The sequence below is a fragment of the Talpa occidentalis genome, unplaced genomic scaffold (genome assembly GCF_014898055.3).
Source record: "Talpa occidentalis isolate TD23 unplaced genomic scaffold, MPIMG_talOcc4v2.1 talOcc4.4, whole genome shotgun sequence".
Classification (NCBI taxonomy): Eukaryota; Metazoa; Chordata; class Mammalia; order Eulipotyphla; family Talpidae; genus Talpa; species Talpa occidentalis.
In genome coordinates this window covers 73,800,557-73,819,393 of record NW_023604295.1, presented here as the reverse complement: position 1 = coordinate 73,819,393, position 18,837 = coordinate 73,800,557, and the positions used below count along the sequence as shown (strand labels likewise).

General features: G+C 35.7%; 1 protein-coding gene across 1 annotated transcript in view; it reads right to left on the bottom strand.

Moving 5' to 3' along the window:
* Nucleotides 1-18,837, bottom strand: part of ROBO1 (roundabout guidance receptor 1) — a 912,258-nt gene that overhangs the window by 96,276 nt on the left and 797,145 nt on the right. The window contains exons 6-8 of the mRNA XM_037525700.2: nt 14,206-14,326; nt 13,218-13,356; nt 10,572-10,699 (exon numbers count right to left, since the gene is read on the bottom strand). Coding sequence (XP_037381597.2) covers nt 10,572-10,699; nt 13,218-13,356; nt 14,206-14,326 — 388 coding nt within the window. The remainder of the gene's footprint in view (nt 1-10,571; nt 10,700-13,217; nt 13,357-14,205; nt 14,327-18,837) is intronic.

Genomic DNA, 18,837 nt, shown 5'->3' with positions numbered 1-18,837 from the left:
GATATAGATAAAGGTGTATTGTCCCAAAACCTGAACTCCTGAGGTACTATTTCCTATAGCACTGCTGAGTTTTCTGGACCTCTGTGGATTTTTGCCATATATCATGAAGAACCATTCCCCAAAGAACCAGTCTGTTGTATCTTGTCAGAGTCTGGCAAACATGCCACACACGTATCAAAGATCTTAATGTCACAAGTAAATCTTTGGAGGTCTTAGAGTACATGCTTCATCAAATTGTTGATGAACTCACCATTCTTAACCAGTATCTTGGACACTACTAAATCCAGCCTGAACCTGCAAAAAGGTCCCTTGACACTATTAGTTTTGGCTTCTACTCAAATAGCCACATTAATGTTCAGAAACAAAGTACTATTATACTGCAAGCTTTTCTGAAATCAGCAATTGAAGCAAACTGTTCCAACAAATGATTTAGATGAAGTCTACATCAAAGAAAGGAAATTCAGAACTCAAGGGCCCTCTTTTCCCTACCTCATTACTTCTTTCATGCCTAGGTATCATAGGAGCTCTAAAAAGTCATATGACTCTGACACAGAGATCTCATATGCTGATAGAAAGTTAAACACTGAACCCTCGTTATAGAAGCCACACATTTACAAAATAGGCCTTCTTCCCCCCAGAATTGGTTTTTATTAACATGGATCCCTTACTACTAGCAAAAAAAAAATTTTACAGTGAGCTATACTTGTCTACCTTAATTCTAAGTAATCCATTAAAAATTAAAAATGATACTTTCTTGTTATTATATATTGCAAATAAATTACAACATGAGATTGACATGTGGTTTGGTTATCTTTGCACTTATTATTTCACATCTTACAGAATGGTCAAATGTACAGACACACATATCTTCTACTGGATTGTCTTCTGATTCATCTTTTAAATTATTAATGTTTTAAATTATATGGAAGTTTTTACTGGGAACTATCTATCCAAATTATTTTTATCATCAGTTAATTGTTCCAATATATGAAATCTATATGGAAGGAACAGTAAAGTCATTCAATATAATTCTATCAGGACATTTAGCAGTACTGAACATATCAGAAGGAATATAGTTATATTTTAAAGATCAAAGGAAATCATGTTAATTATGGATGTATAATAAAAAAAAATGTATTCTGTGGGTCCATGAATATCACATATATATAATACATGCAAACAAAAGTATTTTTAACTAAATACAGCACTTTTTATAATTCACTTATCCACTGCTGCCTAAAGCTAGACTAAAACTTGGCATTTTTTTAACTATGGTTACAGTAGCCTTAATATTTAGTATTTATTGAAAAGCATTGTTTATGTAATATATTTTGGGAGATGCACACATGACTCACAACCTTTTTTTTATATATTTTAGTGAAGGGGAGCTAAGGGCACTTAAGTTACATAAAAATTTGACTCAGACACATATAAAAGTGTAACACTAAAGGAATCCCCACCTCTTTCTTCATATCCTCTGCATCACCTCCACTTTTATTAAACATTTTATACTTATGAATTCACTTAATTTCTTTGACAATCCCATGAGAGATTGTCAAACTTGCACATTCAGCATCTGAATCCAAGTGAGTCAGAAAAGACTATACTATTGGGCCTCCCTGGTGGTGCAGGTGGTTGAGCGCTGCACTGTGAAGCTGTCCGCAGCCTCTGCAGCATGGGTTCGATCCCGACCAGCCGGCAAGAATCTACATGGCGCAGTAGACCTCTCTTGGCTCACCCGCTGCTCCCCTCAGCAGTGTATTTCAGTCAATCTGCCTGTTCTGTTCCCGACTCTGTTTCTGGTGAATCCTCTCACACTCCTGCACATCTGGCCTGTACCCCGGTTTTTCTATAAATAAATAAATCTTTAAAAAAAAAAGACTAGGGCCTCCCTTGGTGGCGCAGAGGTTGAGCACTGGGCTGCGAAGCTGCCAGCGGCCTCTGCAGTGCCAGTTTGATCCCCGGCCGCCAGCGAGGGTCCCACATGGCACGAAAGACCTCTCATGCCGCGCCCGCTGCTCCCCTCAGCAGTGTATTTCATCAGTCTGCCTGTTCTGCTCCTCACTCTGGCTCTGGTGAATTCTCTCACCCTCTGGTGCTTCTGACTGTACCCAGTGCTTGCATAAATAAATAAATAAATACATATTTTTAAAAAAAGCCTATACTATTAATTCTGACTTATAGAATATTTCCCAGTGGTAGAATTAAAACAAAAAATGATATCTCCCTAAAACACTTTCCAAAGAAAGAACAAGGATTAATTTTAAAAGATAGATCTCAGCATCAAGAAGTCACAGAAATTACCTTTGCAGAAAACTGAAACAATTACTAAATTCCTTCCTGATCAGCTACTTAAAAATTTAAAATCTCTATGGATAAAATAAATATTACTGGGAAACTGACAGATTTTTCTTATTTTTTGGAAGAAACTGATGCATAAAATAATCCTAACAATGCACTTCTGTAAGCACATTACAACCTATGAAGCACTTGTGGGAGAATGCAATTGTTTTGTTCATTATTTCCCTCCCATCAGCTCACTGATGATTATATTACATGCACATTCATTTTTTTAATAGATGAGAACACTGAAAATGGAGAAGATTAGTGACTTGTGTAGGATTCCACAGCTGGTATATATCAGCCCTCAGTTCATCCTAGATTCATTCACACAGAAATGTCACATCAGTATCAAGGATGCTCCTAAGACGATAATATACAAAAACGCTAAGGTGGCAAAGTAAATAAAGTGTGCTCTGAGCAACTCACAGGGAAATAGTGAGGGGACTAGCAGATATTGAAATGTGATAAGGGCAGACATAGGATCCCATGGAGACATGAATGGGGGATCCTAACCCCCACTTGCCTGGGGATTGTCTGCAAAGCTTCCTGGAGGATGCTTGCCTGAGCTAAGTACTGGGGTAGGGATAAATAGCAAGTAGAAGACAGGGCAGGTAGGGGATGGAGCACTGAACCAAGGGATGATATAGAGAAAACGTAGAGGTAAGCTACATGGTGGTATACACATGGGAAAAAAGTCTATAAATGATATAGTGATTCAAGATTGAAGGGAGTAGCAAGATATGTGACTAGGTGGCCAAGTCACCTCTTATTTAGGTCTTATTCTGAAGAGACAGGAAACATGACAGTATTTGGAGGATGGAGCTGTTAGAATTGTGTTTCAGATAGACAAACCTTTTGTATGGAGGACATTGTCTGGGACAAGATGAAGGCAAAGAAACTGGTCAAAGTTTTCACTGTTAGAGAGACATAAATATTGGAATTAAAGCAATAAGATCAGAGATGGTGACAGAGATGCTACATCCTTAAAAGGCAAAATAAAGCAACTATTAACCAGACACACACTACGGGGGGAGGGGCAGGGAAAGGAAGGGCTAGAGTCAAAATAAGGGGGGGATGTAATTGTATGGGGAATATAACCAAAATGAAAATGCATACATTGTGCAAAGATGAAAAAAGATGTAAGAATTATATAAAATAAAATATTTAAATAAAAAAGGCAAAATAAGTAGGATTTTATGGTGATTGATGTGAGAAATGGGAGAATAAAGACTTCTCCCCCTACAATGCCCCCAACCCCCAAGCTGACTGCTAGTGTTTATCTTCAGGTTATGTCGCCACTAACTGAAATGGACAATATGAGTGAATTTAACTTCTGATGCCTAATGTCTTCTATTTTTATTACACCATTATTAGTTCTTGTGACTTAATACTCACTGTCTTGGTTAGTTAAAATCTGGCAGCACTTCTTTTTTTCACACTAAATTACAACAACTTCTCAGTTCTTGTTCATTGAGACATTAAAGGGGTCAATCATAAATGGTAGTGCCCAAGATATTTTAGCCAAGCTTCTTGTTTGAGGCCTGTGGTTCTCTGGCAGAAAGGAAAGATGCCCAAGGAGACATCCCATGAGTGGAAGTGAAGTCAGCCAAAAGTCATCATGGATTTTTTTTGGGGGGAGGGACTTGTCCTTCCCTGATCGTATGCCAATCTCAGACTTCAAGGCTGAGGCTTCCAGAAGCTGAGAATGACAAACCAATCCCAATAAGGAAACACTACCTCTACTGCATGGGAGGCATAAATACTTAAGAACAACATCAGTTAAAATAACAATTCTTCAGAATTGAATGCACAGCCTTTTGATAATAGATTTCAACACTCCAATTGAGTGCCAACCATAATTTTAAAGAGACAGCAATATAATTTATGATTCTATATTTGATAGAGAGAAAAATAAAGCAGATGATAAAATGGAGAGAATGGTGTCATTTCATATGAAGGGGGAAAATCGAACAAACATTTATGAGAATAGAGCTTGGATTTCCCAGAAATCCCATTCATCTAATAACAGAGCATCACCTGTTTTAGAGATGTTTGATATCTGCCTTTTCTTTAAACAGAGCTTTTGCTGAAAAGGCAGAAAAAGCAACTGCTTCTTGAGCTTAAAAGAGGAACTTGTCCCTGCGAGAGGTCTGCAGAGGAGTGCAGTGGGGTGTGAACTAAGACCTAAATGTCCAGCTTCCTGTGTTTGACTGGTCTAACACTCAGACTACAGAGAAATGAGAGGACTCAATGCCTTTTAGCCCCCATTGTCAGCGAGACAAACAAAAATGGGATTAGATTTTCTTAATGGTTCAACTCAGCGAAGATAAAATGTGATTGATTGGGAAATGGCTGGTGTGTGGAAGTTCCTTTTCATTTGAGTTTCCTGTGACTGACACAGCGATGGGAACACGATCACTCTGGTGATAGAAAGTCACAAATTTACTTTGGAAATGAAATTGTGACAGTAATAAGAGCTGCTTTATCTGTAAAGTTGCAAAGGGAGTGGAAAGATTAATAATGCCCTCTAGTTTGCCTTGTTTAAGCAATGCGTATCGCTGATGCAAAGAAGGATGAGAAACCCCAGAGGAGGACAATGAACTTGGAAAAGAGAAATTCAGAGTTTAAACTAAATTATGCGGCTTCATTGTCCATCTTTCCTTTGGGCTAGCACTCTTCAACATTGCAATTATTTAAAAAGTTATCACTATGACTGTCTTTGAAAATGAGTAGTTACTAATTGTCTAGGGGTATTATTAATAGTATAGTAAATAAAATTAGTAATTGTTTTCCTTTATTTTACTTTAAAGTGTATTGAGACTGCATCCACAGTGTATTTTTAAAATGTTCCCTTTAATCAAAGAAAAAAAAAAGAACACTTGCTTTTTTAATTAACTATGACTTGATTAAAAAATAAGAGCAAGTGGGCCTCCCCTGGTGGCACAGCAGTTGAGGGCTGGGCTGTGAGGCTGCCCGCAGGCTCTGCAGCGCCGATTCCTTCCCTGGCCGCCGGCAAGGGTCCCACCAAAAAAAAAAAAGCAAGTAAAAAATTAAATTATTATGTGATTCTAAGAAGAACCTCAAGGAAGGTGCACCTAACAAGCATCTAATAGGCGTAACAGGTTTAAATTAATATTGTAAAATAATATAAAGCAAACCTGTCATCATTCCTGGAACACTAAGTAGAGGCATAAATTTTAGCGATTTCAATGGCACATAAGTTTAAAACCTGGCAGGGTGCCTCTATGCATCTATTTTGTTTTAGTTAGATTTTATATTTTATAGGAATGTCACAATCTATAAAATGGTTATAAATACCACAGTGTATTTCTTTTCTCTTAAAAGATAGGGCCTTTATGCAACATGAAACCAATAGTTCAGAAGATAATTCATGCCAAGATAGACTAGCAATCTTAACACCTGTCAAATTGAGATATTAAAGTGCAACTACAATGTAATAACTCAAAATTGAAATGATGTGTCATTAAAAAAGACTCTTGATTTTGTTTGTGTGTTTCAAGTTCACAGAGAGATTTCTTAAGGACATGTGCAGATGTCACATAGATAGGGAGAAATAAGGGCAGGCAAATACCAAGTATAAATATAACAACAATGATATTATAAATGTATAGGTAAAAAATTCATTGATTATTCCAAAGGTAACAGAATATCAACTTTAGGTTAACTGAATTTTCTAATCAATGGGGAGCTTAGCAGAATACTTTTTTCTTGTAATCACTCCAAACAGCATTACTTCACCCTTTTTTTATTGGTCATCTAATGGACATTGATTATTTTTCAATAGGTCAAATTACTGAAGGGCCTTGAGTCTAAGTCTGACGATTAGCTTCAATAATCCAAAACTGACAAGAAAGTTAAAAGACTCTGAATGTTCTTTCTAATGTCTAAATACTTAGAGACAAGGCAGCACATGTTTTTTAACATGAATTTCCTAATATTGCCACATTTTATTACAATTGGTCTCTTTTCCAAGTAAAATATAATCTTCTATACAATTAATAATCAATAATTTGATTTGGCTCAATGACTTTGGCATTTCACTACCCAGGAAGGAGTCATCTCATCAGTGTTATATGACATACATAGTGTAGGTTTTAGGGGCTGTGACTTGCTATGAATATGGTGTGACCTCATATTTTACTCTTGGCTTACAATGGTTAACTACAGCTTCTAAGTGCCCATAAAAGAGAAAAAGCAGTTTTTGAGGATATTTGCTCTCATGCATAATCTTACTAGCCTTAGATTAAATTACCAATAAATATTCCCCTTTTTTTTTTAAAGATTTATTTATTTATGCATACAAGAACTGGCGTACAGGCCAGAGGTGCGGGCAGTGGGTGGGTGAGAGGTTTCACCAGAGACAGAGTGGAGAGCAGAACAGGCAGAACCACTGAAATACACTGCTGAGGGGAGCAGTAGGCAAGACTTGAGAGGTCTGCTGCGCCATGTGGGTAGCTCCCTGGCCAGGGATCGAACTCGTGCTGCAGTGGCTGCAGATAGCTTCATAGGTTGCGTCTTAACCCCTTGCGCCACCAGGGAGGCCCTAAATATCCCAATTTTATGGGAAGATTTTTCAAGCTGATGAGAATACAAATAATTGGAAAAACGTCACTCTTGGGAGCAGCACAATCAGAAGTGAGGTGAAATACCCTCTGCTGAACATTTTCCTACAACAATAACACTCTGCTGCACATAAAATATGAATGTCTTTGAATCACTTCTTATCCCAAATGATCCTAATTTGCATTAATTAATCTAATTATTTTGTAAAACTTCAACATAAACCCAGTACTTGCTTTGACAGGACAATAGCCATTACATTAACTATTGCATAAAAGTCAATATATATTTTTAATGAAAATGTAATGTTTTATATTTGAGAAGAATTGTCAATAATTTGTTACATAATTAATTAAAATAATTACATTATCATGACAAATTTCTCATTTATAACAGCAAAGGAAAACTAACTGCCTAGAATTATCTGAACATTATTATTTTTCTTACTAAGCAATCAACAATTATTAAAAGCAAGCAATAAAGGTATTAATAGCATGAGTATTATAATATTCAATAACAATGTATGTAAAAATATTAGAAAATAATAATGTATATAATTATAACGATATGAGTACTATGCTCCTTAATTATAAAACATTTACTTTATAATAGATGATATATTAGTATTTTATATATAAAATTTAATTTAATCCTTATAAAATTATACAAGATTGATATTACTATGCCCTTTTTATACATGAGTCAACTTACACTCAGAAAGTTTACATAACATTGTTTTAGGTTACATATTGGCTAAAGAAAGAAACTAAATTCTGTCTAACTCTGACTTCAATATCAATGCTCTTAACTACACAAGGCTTTGTAATATTTTCTTCTAATTCTGGCAATTCCCAAACTCCAGAGAAATTTTTGCAAGCCCTTTATTCTTTCTGTCAGCTCATTAAGCAACTCTTCATTCCAAGGATTCCTAAAAATGCTTGTTGAAAAAGAAAAACAAACTTCTGTGCCCCACCCAATCTAGTTCTCCAAAATCTTATTCTCAAAGAACATGTACAAAGAAATCTGTATATTTAAATAGCAACTTCATACATGTTTTGGAAAGTGTCTAGTCCTAGATTTTATTTTTTTCTCATTCAGAGACCCCCAGGCAGCCATCACAGATGGTCATTGCTTCAAATTGTATGCAATGGAAACCACCATTGGTACCAGGACTGAAGCTGCTGGAATTCCCCCTGGGATTTCCCTGTGGTATTTCTATCACTGAAACAGAAGCCCATATTCATATTTCAAATTTTAAAATGCATTTATTAGACAAAGGCCCTACAAGATGGCCGGTACCATGCTAAGCAATGAATAATCCACAAATATAGAAGCCCAAATGATCCCTGGAACCAAGGAAAGTATGTTTAAAGAAATATGCACAGGTAGAGTATCTGAATGATCAAATGTAAGGGATTTTAAGGAAAAACAATGAAAAAAAATTCTCAAATCAAGGTTTGTTTATTAATGTTAGAATTGATCACATCTGCACAGAGGGTAAAAATCAGTCACCCTGTCTAAGAGTTTTTTTCTCCATAACTTTTACCTGAAACACAGGGTTTTTATTTTGTCCAACATTATTCTCAAAATTAAACATTCATTGTATCGGTGTGAGAGAGAGATGAAGATTATGTTCAGCCTCATACTGAGTTCAATATTGACTTTTAAAAATGAACCACATAAAAAATGAAGCACACTACACTACTATTTTTTTTTATTTTAACTGTTTCATTCTATCAAATACATTCATTTCTTCTTAGTTTCTTTTTAGTAACTGGTATTTTTCTATATCCAATTTCAAGTATAGAAAAAAGACATAACTTCTCATGGGAATCATGTCACTTTCTTTGACATATTGCATGTATTACTCTAGCACATTAAAGGTGTTTTTGTAGTGATGTTAATATGTATATTTTATTTTAATATTTGAAAGACATATCACCTCTCAGTAATATACAATTCTTTTGTAAGTTTATAGAAAATTCAACACAGTTGAAACAAGAACTTCTAAAATTCTTTCAAGTATTTTCTATATTTGACCACTTATACCCAATTTCCCTTGAAATCCAGATTTATGGAGCAAAAATTCCACATGGAAACCTCAATGCTGAATTAGCTTCAGATAGAGCTTAAAACTACTGGAAGACACTTTACTTTATTTCACTGTCTAAGGTACATATAACAGAATGGGTATTGTTTATAAAAGCATCAGATTCCCGAGGCAAAGGACTTTAAAACATAAAGTGAAATACATTTCTGACTCATGCAATGGACAATCAACCTCCCTGTCACAATTTCCTGGAGATAGACACACCTTTTCAAGTCTTGTATTCATCCCAGGCTACTTTTACTCCCTCTGGAGAGCTTTTGAACTTCAATTTGACATCTCTTAAATTTATGCTTTCTCTAAATGTAAAGCCTTATGTGAAGTTCAGGTCTAAGTTAGATTAAAGAGAAGTAGTCTTGGCCTTAGAAATTCAATGTTTGTTCTTGATCTTTTTTTTTCCTTTTGTTTTTATGAGGTTGAGCTAAAAACCCCAAAGTGGGACATAATGGCTTTAGAGACAGGAAGGAAATATTCTTTATTCTTTTTGTCTACAGTAAAAAGCCCACAAGGCTCTTTTGTAGAAAGTCCACAGTAGAAGCACTCCCTCGAAAGCCCCCTTTTTCTTTATAATAGTTTGAGAGGAGACAGTGTTCAGAAAAGATGACAGCACCCCATGTTGCTAACGTCAGACCCAGAAACGAGCTAAGTGGTTTATGGCCCAAATCCCTATTTACTCTACATCCTCGTCAAAATAGGGTATTTTCTTTTACCAACAAAATGTTTTGTAAAGGTTACTGTCTCTCAAATTCCATAATAAAAAATGTGTCCCTAACAGGGAATAAGGTAAGGTAGAGTTCATAGATAAGGAACAGAGAGAAATAATATGAGAATGTGGAGAAAAGGTATTATGAGAATGGAAAACACCTGGGTTATGAATATAATAGATGGTATATGATGCTGACATTAAAAGCTTACAGCCAGAGAATATGGCATCCACATTGGCTAACTGAACACCAAGTAATAAGTCTTCATCAAAATTAGCAAAGTGCAAAGCCAATTCTTTGATTCCTCAATATTTATTATCTGTATGTCATCAGATACTATGTGTGCAGAAAATACAGAAAAAGACCCCAAAATAACCCTACTTCTACAGGTATATCTTACATTGTGAAGGGGACTAGAATATTCTCATTTTTGTGTTCTGAACTGTATAGATCCTTGGAAGCATATGACTTGAAGGAATGGTAGATTTGTTTCTGTTCAAAGACAAAGTTTCCATGGCAAGCACTATCATTGAATTAAAAGATTAGAAGGGCTCTATGCTTGAAACTCCAGAGATTAAAGCACATTCTCCTCCCGCACTTGACAAGAAAAAAAAAAAAAGCATTATTTTGAAAATTCAGTTTTATTTCCTGTAACAAATGCTTACAGAGCACCCATAGGCAAAACAATAATTTCCTTTAAACATGCTTAAAATATCTGTAATAGTATTTTAAGTCTGTATTTAATATAGATAACATTAATTAGCAATATTTTCTTCAAATTTGCAACATTATGTTTCATACGATAAAACAAACACAAAATGTCCCCCAAATCCTACCTTGGACAGTCAGAGTAGCTGATGCTTCAGCTTTTCCAACCATATTTTCTGCAACACAAGTATAGGATCCCATGTCTCCAGCCATTACCTTCCGAATTTTCAAGGTATGATCATCTCTGATTTCATATCTAGTGATAGAACAAAAGAAATGATACAGTTAGCTCACTTTCTACTTGAAAGATCCCATCATTACAAATAAAACACACCTAGGCTACAAATCACATGCAACATTCTCTTCAGAAAATTTAGAACAAAAGGTAAAATTAAGTATGCCTCTAAGTCAGCACACAGACAATAAAGGGCTTGTTTTTATACTTATGTGGGCTAACATATCAAACTACCTTTTTTAATTAGTTTTTTATTTATAGCACACTGTATGGTAAATTACTTTCTAAAAAATATTTTTGGGCCAAGTTGTCATGTATTTATTTCTACATACTATTGTACTCATACAAAAAGTAAGAAACATAGACCATTAAAGTAATTCTTATTACATGTCAGACTTTAAGTGTTTTATAGGTTTAATCTTTTAAACTCATCTAACAATTATATCAAGTATTATGCTTATCTCCCTTCTGAAGATGAGGAAACTGAGGCATATGATGGTGAGGTAACCTGACTTTGGTCCTCAGCTAGTCAGAGGCAGAGTTGGTAGCTAAGCCCAAAGAGTCAATTATCTTGCCTTAGCTTCTCTACTCTTACATGTTATGTGAGTTTCCCAAGATGTTTCAGTTTACTACTCCTTTTAGTCTACAAGATTTCTGAGTTATAGTTATCTCTATAGTTTATATCTCAATTAACCACCCAGACATTATTAGCCCCTATCTCATCTAAGCTCTAAATTCATAATACCAACTGACTAATAATTAGGTATCATTTCCCACAGGTAATCATGTTCTTTAAATAAAACTGCATTTTCCTCACCCTGTCTTATAAACAAACTCCTTCTGAGAGTGTACTAATTTTGTTCTTCAGCTCCCCTATACCTAGGAAATCCTCCAATTCATCAATTTAGTCTCAGAAAGTTCTCTCTACTCTTGACCCCTATCTTTCTCATCTTCCTGTTCAGACAATTCACACCTTTTATGTGGACCACAATAATGACCCTGCCACTGGCCTTTTCCCACATTAATGTAACATCCATTGGGTCAAATAATTATTTTCTCTAAAATGTTATTCTATTCACACACATTGCTCTGGGCTCTTCAGTGTGCATGTAATGTGACTCAAAAATCCTGCAGTTTATTATACAATGCCCCTGAAATTTTAAAATTATTTTTATTTTTTATATCATTGTTCATTTTTAAACAATATTTGCTTTCCCCCACCCCCTCATGTGTAGTCCCCATAGAGTTTCCTTCACCAATGCACCCATGCACCATCACCTCAGTCCCCTGCTCCTCCCTCCCTCCCTCTGATCCCTCTCCCACCTCCTCCCCTGCAGGATGTCTCTGATTTATAATTGTCCATTTTTGCTTTGTTGTGTTTTGTACTGTTAATATTTTTTTACACTGATGTCTCATTTGGTTCCCCTATATTCCTGCATTAAGTGAAACCATGCAATATTTTTCTTTTTCCTTCTGGCTTATTTCACTGAACATAATTCCTTCTAGCCACCTGTACCCCTATGTTTACTGCAGCACTATTTACAATAGGCAAAACCTGGAAAGAAGCCAAATGCCCAAAAATTGATTACTGGATCAGGAAGATGTAGCATATATACACAATGGAATATTATTCAGCAATCAAAAAAGATAAACTCATGCCATTCACCCCTGAAAATTTTACCCCCCAGCTTTCCAACATGATATCCCATTTACTTCTTGCCACATGACCCACGCCCTAGTCATACTAAATTTTGCAACACTCGAAACATGTAATGTCCCTTTTCTAGTATATTCTTTTTCTTATTTATCAAATGAATACATATTTTTCAAACATTGCTTATATGCCACTTTCCTTTGAGAACTCTCTCTGTGTTTGTTGCTCCCACAGGGGGCTTAATATCTTATTCTGTGTCTACTCACACATTTGTCCTTGTGTGAGCTCCTTAAAATCCAAAACAATATCCAAGCTACTGTTACTTGTCAAAAAGTCTAGCAGGTGCTCAACACATGTTGCTACATTAATGCATACACTAGAGAAGACTGCCTAAAGGTAGTACCTGAAGACTGCATTTTGCTGCCTGGTTCCCTAAAGCTGCCCAGCCAATTTAAGGACCTGACAGCTTCCAAGAAACTCTGACCTCTACTTTTCTCTGGTGGTATCATAGTGAAGCAAAAGAAGCTCACTTTATAACTGGCTCATAATTATATCCTTAAATGTTGCACCGCCTTTCCCTCCATATTTGGTTCCATATAAGAAGCTGACATTCACTATCATGTGGTTTAACAGAAAAGAAGTCAGTATAAGGCTATCACATCTCACAAGGGTTCCCTGGGCAGGCCAGGGTCAAGACAATATAGTTCTTATCAGAAATGTTCAGAGGAAGCATGGCACCTCCTGACTCTAATTATTTCTAGTTCTGTATCTGGCCTGACCAAGAAGCTACAGGAGACAATTCTAATGGTATCTATATGGATAGTTGTCTAGTTAGAAACACAGAAATTCAGAGTGATTGAGTCACGTCGCTGCTCCAATCTATACCTGGATTTGGGCAGTTCTCCATCATCTTTCCTCCATCGGACCGTTGGTACAGGGTCACCTCTGGCTTCACATTTAAATTCTGCGCTGTCATCCACAGTTACTGCCAAGTTACTAGGTCTCTTCACAAATGATGGTCTCTCTAAAATTAGAAAGAGTCATCTCAAGACAAAAATGAAAACTAAAATGCACTTTAGATGTTAAAAAGGACACACTTATAGGTGAGTCTGAGTACCGCTGGGCTGCGCTGGGTACCTTGCCACATGTCTTTTTTTTGTAATATTTATTTATTTATTTATACAAGCACTGGATACAATCAGAAGCGCAGGAGGGTGAGAGAATTCACCAGAGCCAGAGCGGAGAGCAGAACAGGCAGATGGACCGAAATACACTGCTGAGGGGAGCAGCGGGCGGCAGGAGAGATCTGTCACGCCATGTGGGACCCTCACCGGCGGCCGAGGATCGAACCAGCGCAGCAAAGGCTGCGGGCAGCTTCACAGCCCAGCGCTCAACCGCTGCGACACAAGGGAGGCCCCCCACATGTCTTTTCTAAAATTGCCACTCCCAACAGTTAGAGACCCCTCAGATTCAAATAATCCATCTCTTTCTGCAATGCTGCCTACGTTCTTCTTTCTTTTCCATTGATAGACTTCCAGGATCTTGATGAACTAAAACCTAACCCATTCAGATACTTTTTCAAAGCAATAAATGGAATGATGTGAATGAAAAAAAGAACACACTTACAATTTATTTAGAAAATCTTTCCATATAGTCCCTCACTTCTTGAAAGTCCTTCCTAGTTGAGTGTTTCTTTTCCCAGGTCTTTTATCTTCCCAGGAGGCTTCAATGATCCTTTCTCACCTCTTCCTGAACCCCACCCTATTATTGTTTTACCATTGAGAAAAGATCATTTCTTCCCCTCATATAATGATACAAAATAATAATAAGATATATGCTTTGCAGTGGGCAGATTCAACAGAATCGCACTTACCTAACACAGTTAGCTCTGCAACTTCACTCTCACGTTCTCCAACCATGTTGGTTCCAACACAAACATATTTGCCAGCATCACTTTTACGGGTATAAGTAATCATGAGCTTTCCTCCTCGTATCTTAAAAAAAAAGTTTCACATGAGTACTATTAATGTTGCCCCATGTTTGCATGACAGACAAAGGTCTTCATCAGAAAATAAAATCCACTTTGTAATGATAAGATCAAACCATAATTATATCAAACAGCTGATGTGTGGCATTTGCTATTTTTAGTTACTAACGTTAAACAGAAGTTATTTCAAGCTATAATAAAAAAGAGCAAAAACATGTCTACCTACATTTCTTGCAAAGTTACTATATTCTGCATAAATAGATTTCTGTGTTTCCAAGCTGGTTAAGTTCTTTCCTATTAGTTAAATGAAAACTAAAACATTGCATGAATGGTTTGATTAGCAAGGGAGAAAGGAAATTTTTAATACCATATAACTAATATATAAATGCATGTAACTATAATTGATTTCAAGGAAGTATATTCTTGTTTTATAAAATAGAAATAAAAAGGTTTCTAATTACTTAACTTACTGGAGTTGTCTTAAAGGACTATATCTTAATAGCCAATTTATTGAAGATTTTGACATTTCCTAAAAAATAGCTGTTGCTGCCCCTCAAGTGGTTTCTTGGGGACTTAGGAAACAGAGACTGAATAGATCTCAATAAATCATTTGGAAAGTCATTCTGGCACCCTCTTGGACATCTAATGAATTGGAGAAAAATTCATTACAAATGTAAGCAAACTTCCAGTACAATAAGTAGGCTGAAGCTCACAGTGAATTAAGGTTGGGATGTGGAAATTGAACTATCTTTACTTAATTTAATATGCTTTTGTGGGGAGTTGAGTTCAATTACCCATGCATATCTATAATGCTCTGAACCTTAGAAATGTTTTATCAGGGATAACTGCCAGAATGTTTACTCATGGAGGTTCTGACCTCACAGTTATTCTGTACTTTATACCAATTAAACAAAGGAAGAAAGAACTAATAGTATAAAATGAAAAGGAAGGAAGAACGAAGGAAGGACCCATTCAAACATTTTGATTTTCATCATATGATAGGAGTTTATTGAAATTACGACTTTATGAGTAGGGGGAGGTCATATTCTTTTGGAATGACAAAATGGCTTTGTTTCAAATACAGACACCCAAACTAGACGTTGCAACTGAGTCTTTATGTAATAGGACAAACCTCATATAAATAGGGCAGTTTAAATTTCTATGGCTTTAGAATTTCATATCTTTTCAGTGTTTTATTTAAAAAATTGTGATTTTCAGGTTGTATTATAAAATTATCTAGGAACTTGTCTGTATTCTCCATTACTCTGTGTCTCATACCTAACAATGCCTGCACATAGTAATTGCTAAAAAGGTTTTTGTTGAACAACTTATCTAGACAAAATCTGGTTTGTATCCAATGTGACAATTCTAGAAAGATTTTTAAAGACATTACAATTGTCTTATATTTCATAGTTAACCTAAATTTTCAAACTCAGTAATACAAACAAGAAATGCATCATGAATAAAAGGAAAATCTTACAAAAGTTAACTACTGTCATGCTTTGTGAGCATTCTACTTTTGGATCTTTAGATAGGTAGGTAGGTAGATAGATAGATAGATAGATAGATAGATAGATAGATAGATAGATAAACAGATATAGACACACACTTTTACTGAAGTAGGATCAGAAGATATATGCTCTTTTGTGAGTTGCATTTTCAATTCAATTATATGTTGAGGCTATTCTTATATTTAAATGTTGAAGATTTTGTGTACAGACAGACAAGCATCAATTTCAATGATACACAGTATTCTATAATATGGCTTTACCACAATTTATCAATCTATTCCCCTACTGATAGATACTCCAAGTATTTCATTTTTCCTTGTTATAAGCAGCACTAAAAACAGAATTCTTTTACACATATCTTTTCACACATGTGCAATTATCTCCTTAGAAGGTTTTAGAGTGGGATTCTTAAGTGTATATCCAGCCTTTAGGTTATTGGTTATGGTGCTATTTTATATTTTATAAAGTAGCTTTTGAGTGAATATATCATTTTAAATTTGGTATTTAGCATAACCCTGCTGTGAAACTATTAGGGGACTTGTTAGAATAACTTCATTTTTCACTTACGGGACCAGCAGCTCAGAAAAAATATGACCTTTCCTTCCATTTACCTCCACTTTGCCCATCATCACAATATGTTTTAATTATACCTTTAAATGTCAGATTTCCTCCCTGACTGTGACTTCTGGGCAAAAGAGCACATCCAATTCCTCTTTCATTGCCTTTGGACCTGTCATCATGCCTACTAAACAGTACCATTTCTATGGCAGGAAAGTGACTTGCTCAATGTCACATACCAAGTTGAAATGGGGCTATGATTTTAGGCAAAATATATCTTTGGCTATATAGATGAGTAATTGACCAGCAATGTACAGTCCGTAGTTCTGCTATTATAATAATTGTTTACTGAACTTAATCTTAATAAGCTTGAGTTCTTGAGGTCTGGAATCACTTGAGTATCATAATATTAAGATCATGTTAAGTAGATCCACTGTAACCTTTCATTACTAATTTAAAACATTTTCTAACCAGTTCCTAGTTGTTAAGGAAACAAAATGATTACAACAAAAAAGAAACTGAAAATTCTATTTTTGATATGGAAGTCAAGGGACCTGAGATATGGTCCTAAATAGTCCTTTAAGGTTCTTTTAAGTTTTTTTTAGATTTACTTTTATTTATTTATGCATACAAGAACTGAAGTGTATGCCAGAGGTGCGGTGGGTGAGAGGATTCACCAGAAACAGAGTGGGGAACAGAACAGGCAGACTGACTTAAATACACTGCTGAGGGGAGCAGCTGGTGAGACAGGAGGCGTCTACTATGCCATGTGGGTTAGCTCCCTGGCCAGGGATCAAAGTCATGCCACAGTGGCTGGCAATAGCTTGATAGCTCTGAGACTTTAACCCCTGCACCACCAGGGAGGCTTCTCTACCTTTACTTTTAATTTTTTAATTTTTTTTTTTTTTTTTTTTTTTTTTTGTGTAGAAGAACTAGGGTATAGGCAAGAAGGATGGGAGTGAGAGGATTCACCAGAGTCAGAGTTGGGAGCAGAACAGGTGGATTGACTGAAATACACTGCTGAGGGGAGCAGCGGGCAGCAGGAGAGGTCTGCGCGCCAAGCGGGACCCTCGCTGGAGGCCGGGGATCGAACTGGAGCTGCAGAGGCTGCAGGCAGCTTCGCAGCCCAGAGCTCAACCACTGCACCACCAGGGGAGGCCCTACTTTCACAAGTTTTAAATACTTGAGAAGGTACAGTTTTAAATCAATTTGATAATGCACATGTGGGACACCAATTAACATTATATATTACAGTACAAAGCTATTATATTTTGAAAGAACCCATGTAAATGGAGTAAAGGGGAATTTAATTAAAAGACTTATGAGGGAACTACCCAGAGACTTTCAGACATGAAAAATTCCATTGCTGAGATGAATGGGAGGACAAAATGACTGAAATGAACTAAAATTTAAAGAAAACTATAGTCTTAATGAGTCTGCAGTAAATAACTATCGTCCCAACTATATAATTGCCTGGATATGTGAAAAATTCTTAGAAAGATCTAACTCAACAGAATACTTAAGCTTTGGGAATACAGATTTACTTTTTGGTAATAAATATGAATAGTAAAACTGCTTTTGTTTTATAAAAATTTAATTTTATGGGCAAGTTTGTTAAATCTACTGTACAAACAAAAGTTACCCAAAAGGAATCTTAAAATATTTTTTTCTTGTTCTTTGTAAGTGAACAAATAAAGTTATTGAATTGCAACTTTATTTTTCCATGTTTAGCAATGTTATATTGGTCAGAGCCATAGTCAAAATCAAGATATACACATGTTTTTAAACAGAGATTTTTTAATCCCAGTTAATCTTTCAAATTGATCAAAAATACATTTGTCCATATAGAAAAGCAATATGCACATGGGCTCTAGATTCAGATGACCTCTCAATACTTATGTGTAACTTTAGGGCAGGTAGTCATTCCTCTGTGCCTCTGTATTTTCATCTCTAAAATGGGGATACTATTCTCAGACATCTCCATTGTTGTAAGATTACAGAAGATAGATTTTGTGAGGCATTTAGAAAAATATCAGCACATTATAATTATTTATTATACTTGTGGATTTAGGGATCAAGAGATATTTGTTTAATCAAAAAAAGAATCTTCCTTTGCTAGACTAAATCCAGCAGCTTCTTATTAAAATTAGTTATAAAATCATCTTATGTTGTTTTTTTTTTTTTAATCAGGAAAATGTGTTTGCAGCAACATAGCAAAGCCTTAGAACGAAGTAATTCTCTAGACTGAATATGTTTTTACTAATTCTTCCAAAACAGTGATTCTCTATGAAGATTAACTCCCTTCCTCCCCTGTGTTTATTCTCCCCTCCCCTAGATATATTGGGCTATGCCTGGAGACATATTTGTATTTTGCAAGTCTGGAGGATGTTACTAAACATTCTGAATGCACAGCATCCTCAATCAAAGAGAATTACCAGACCCAACAAGT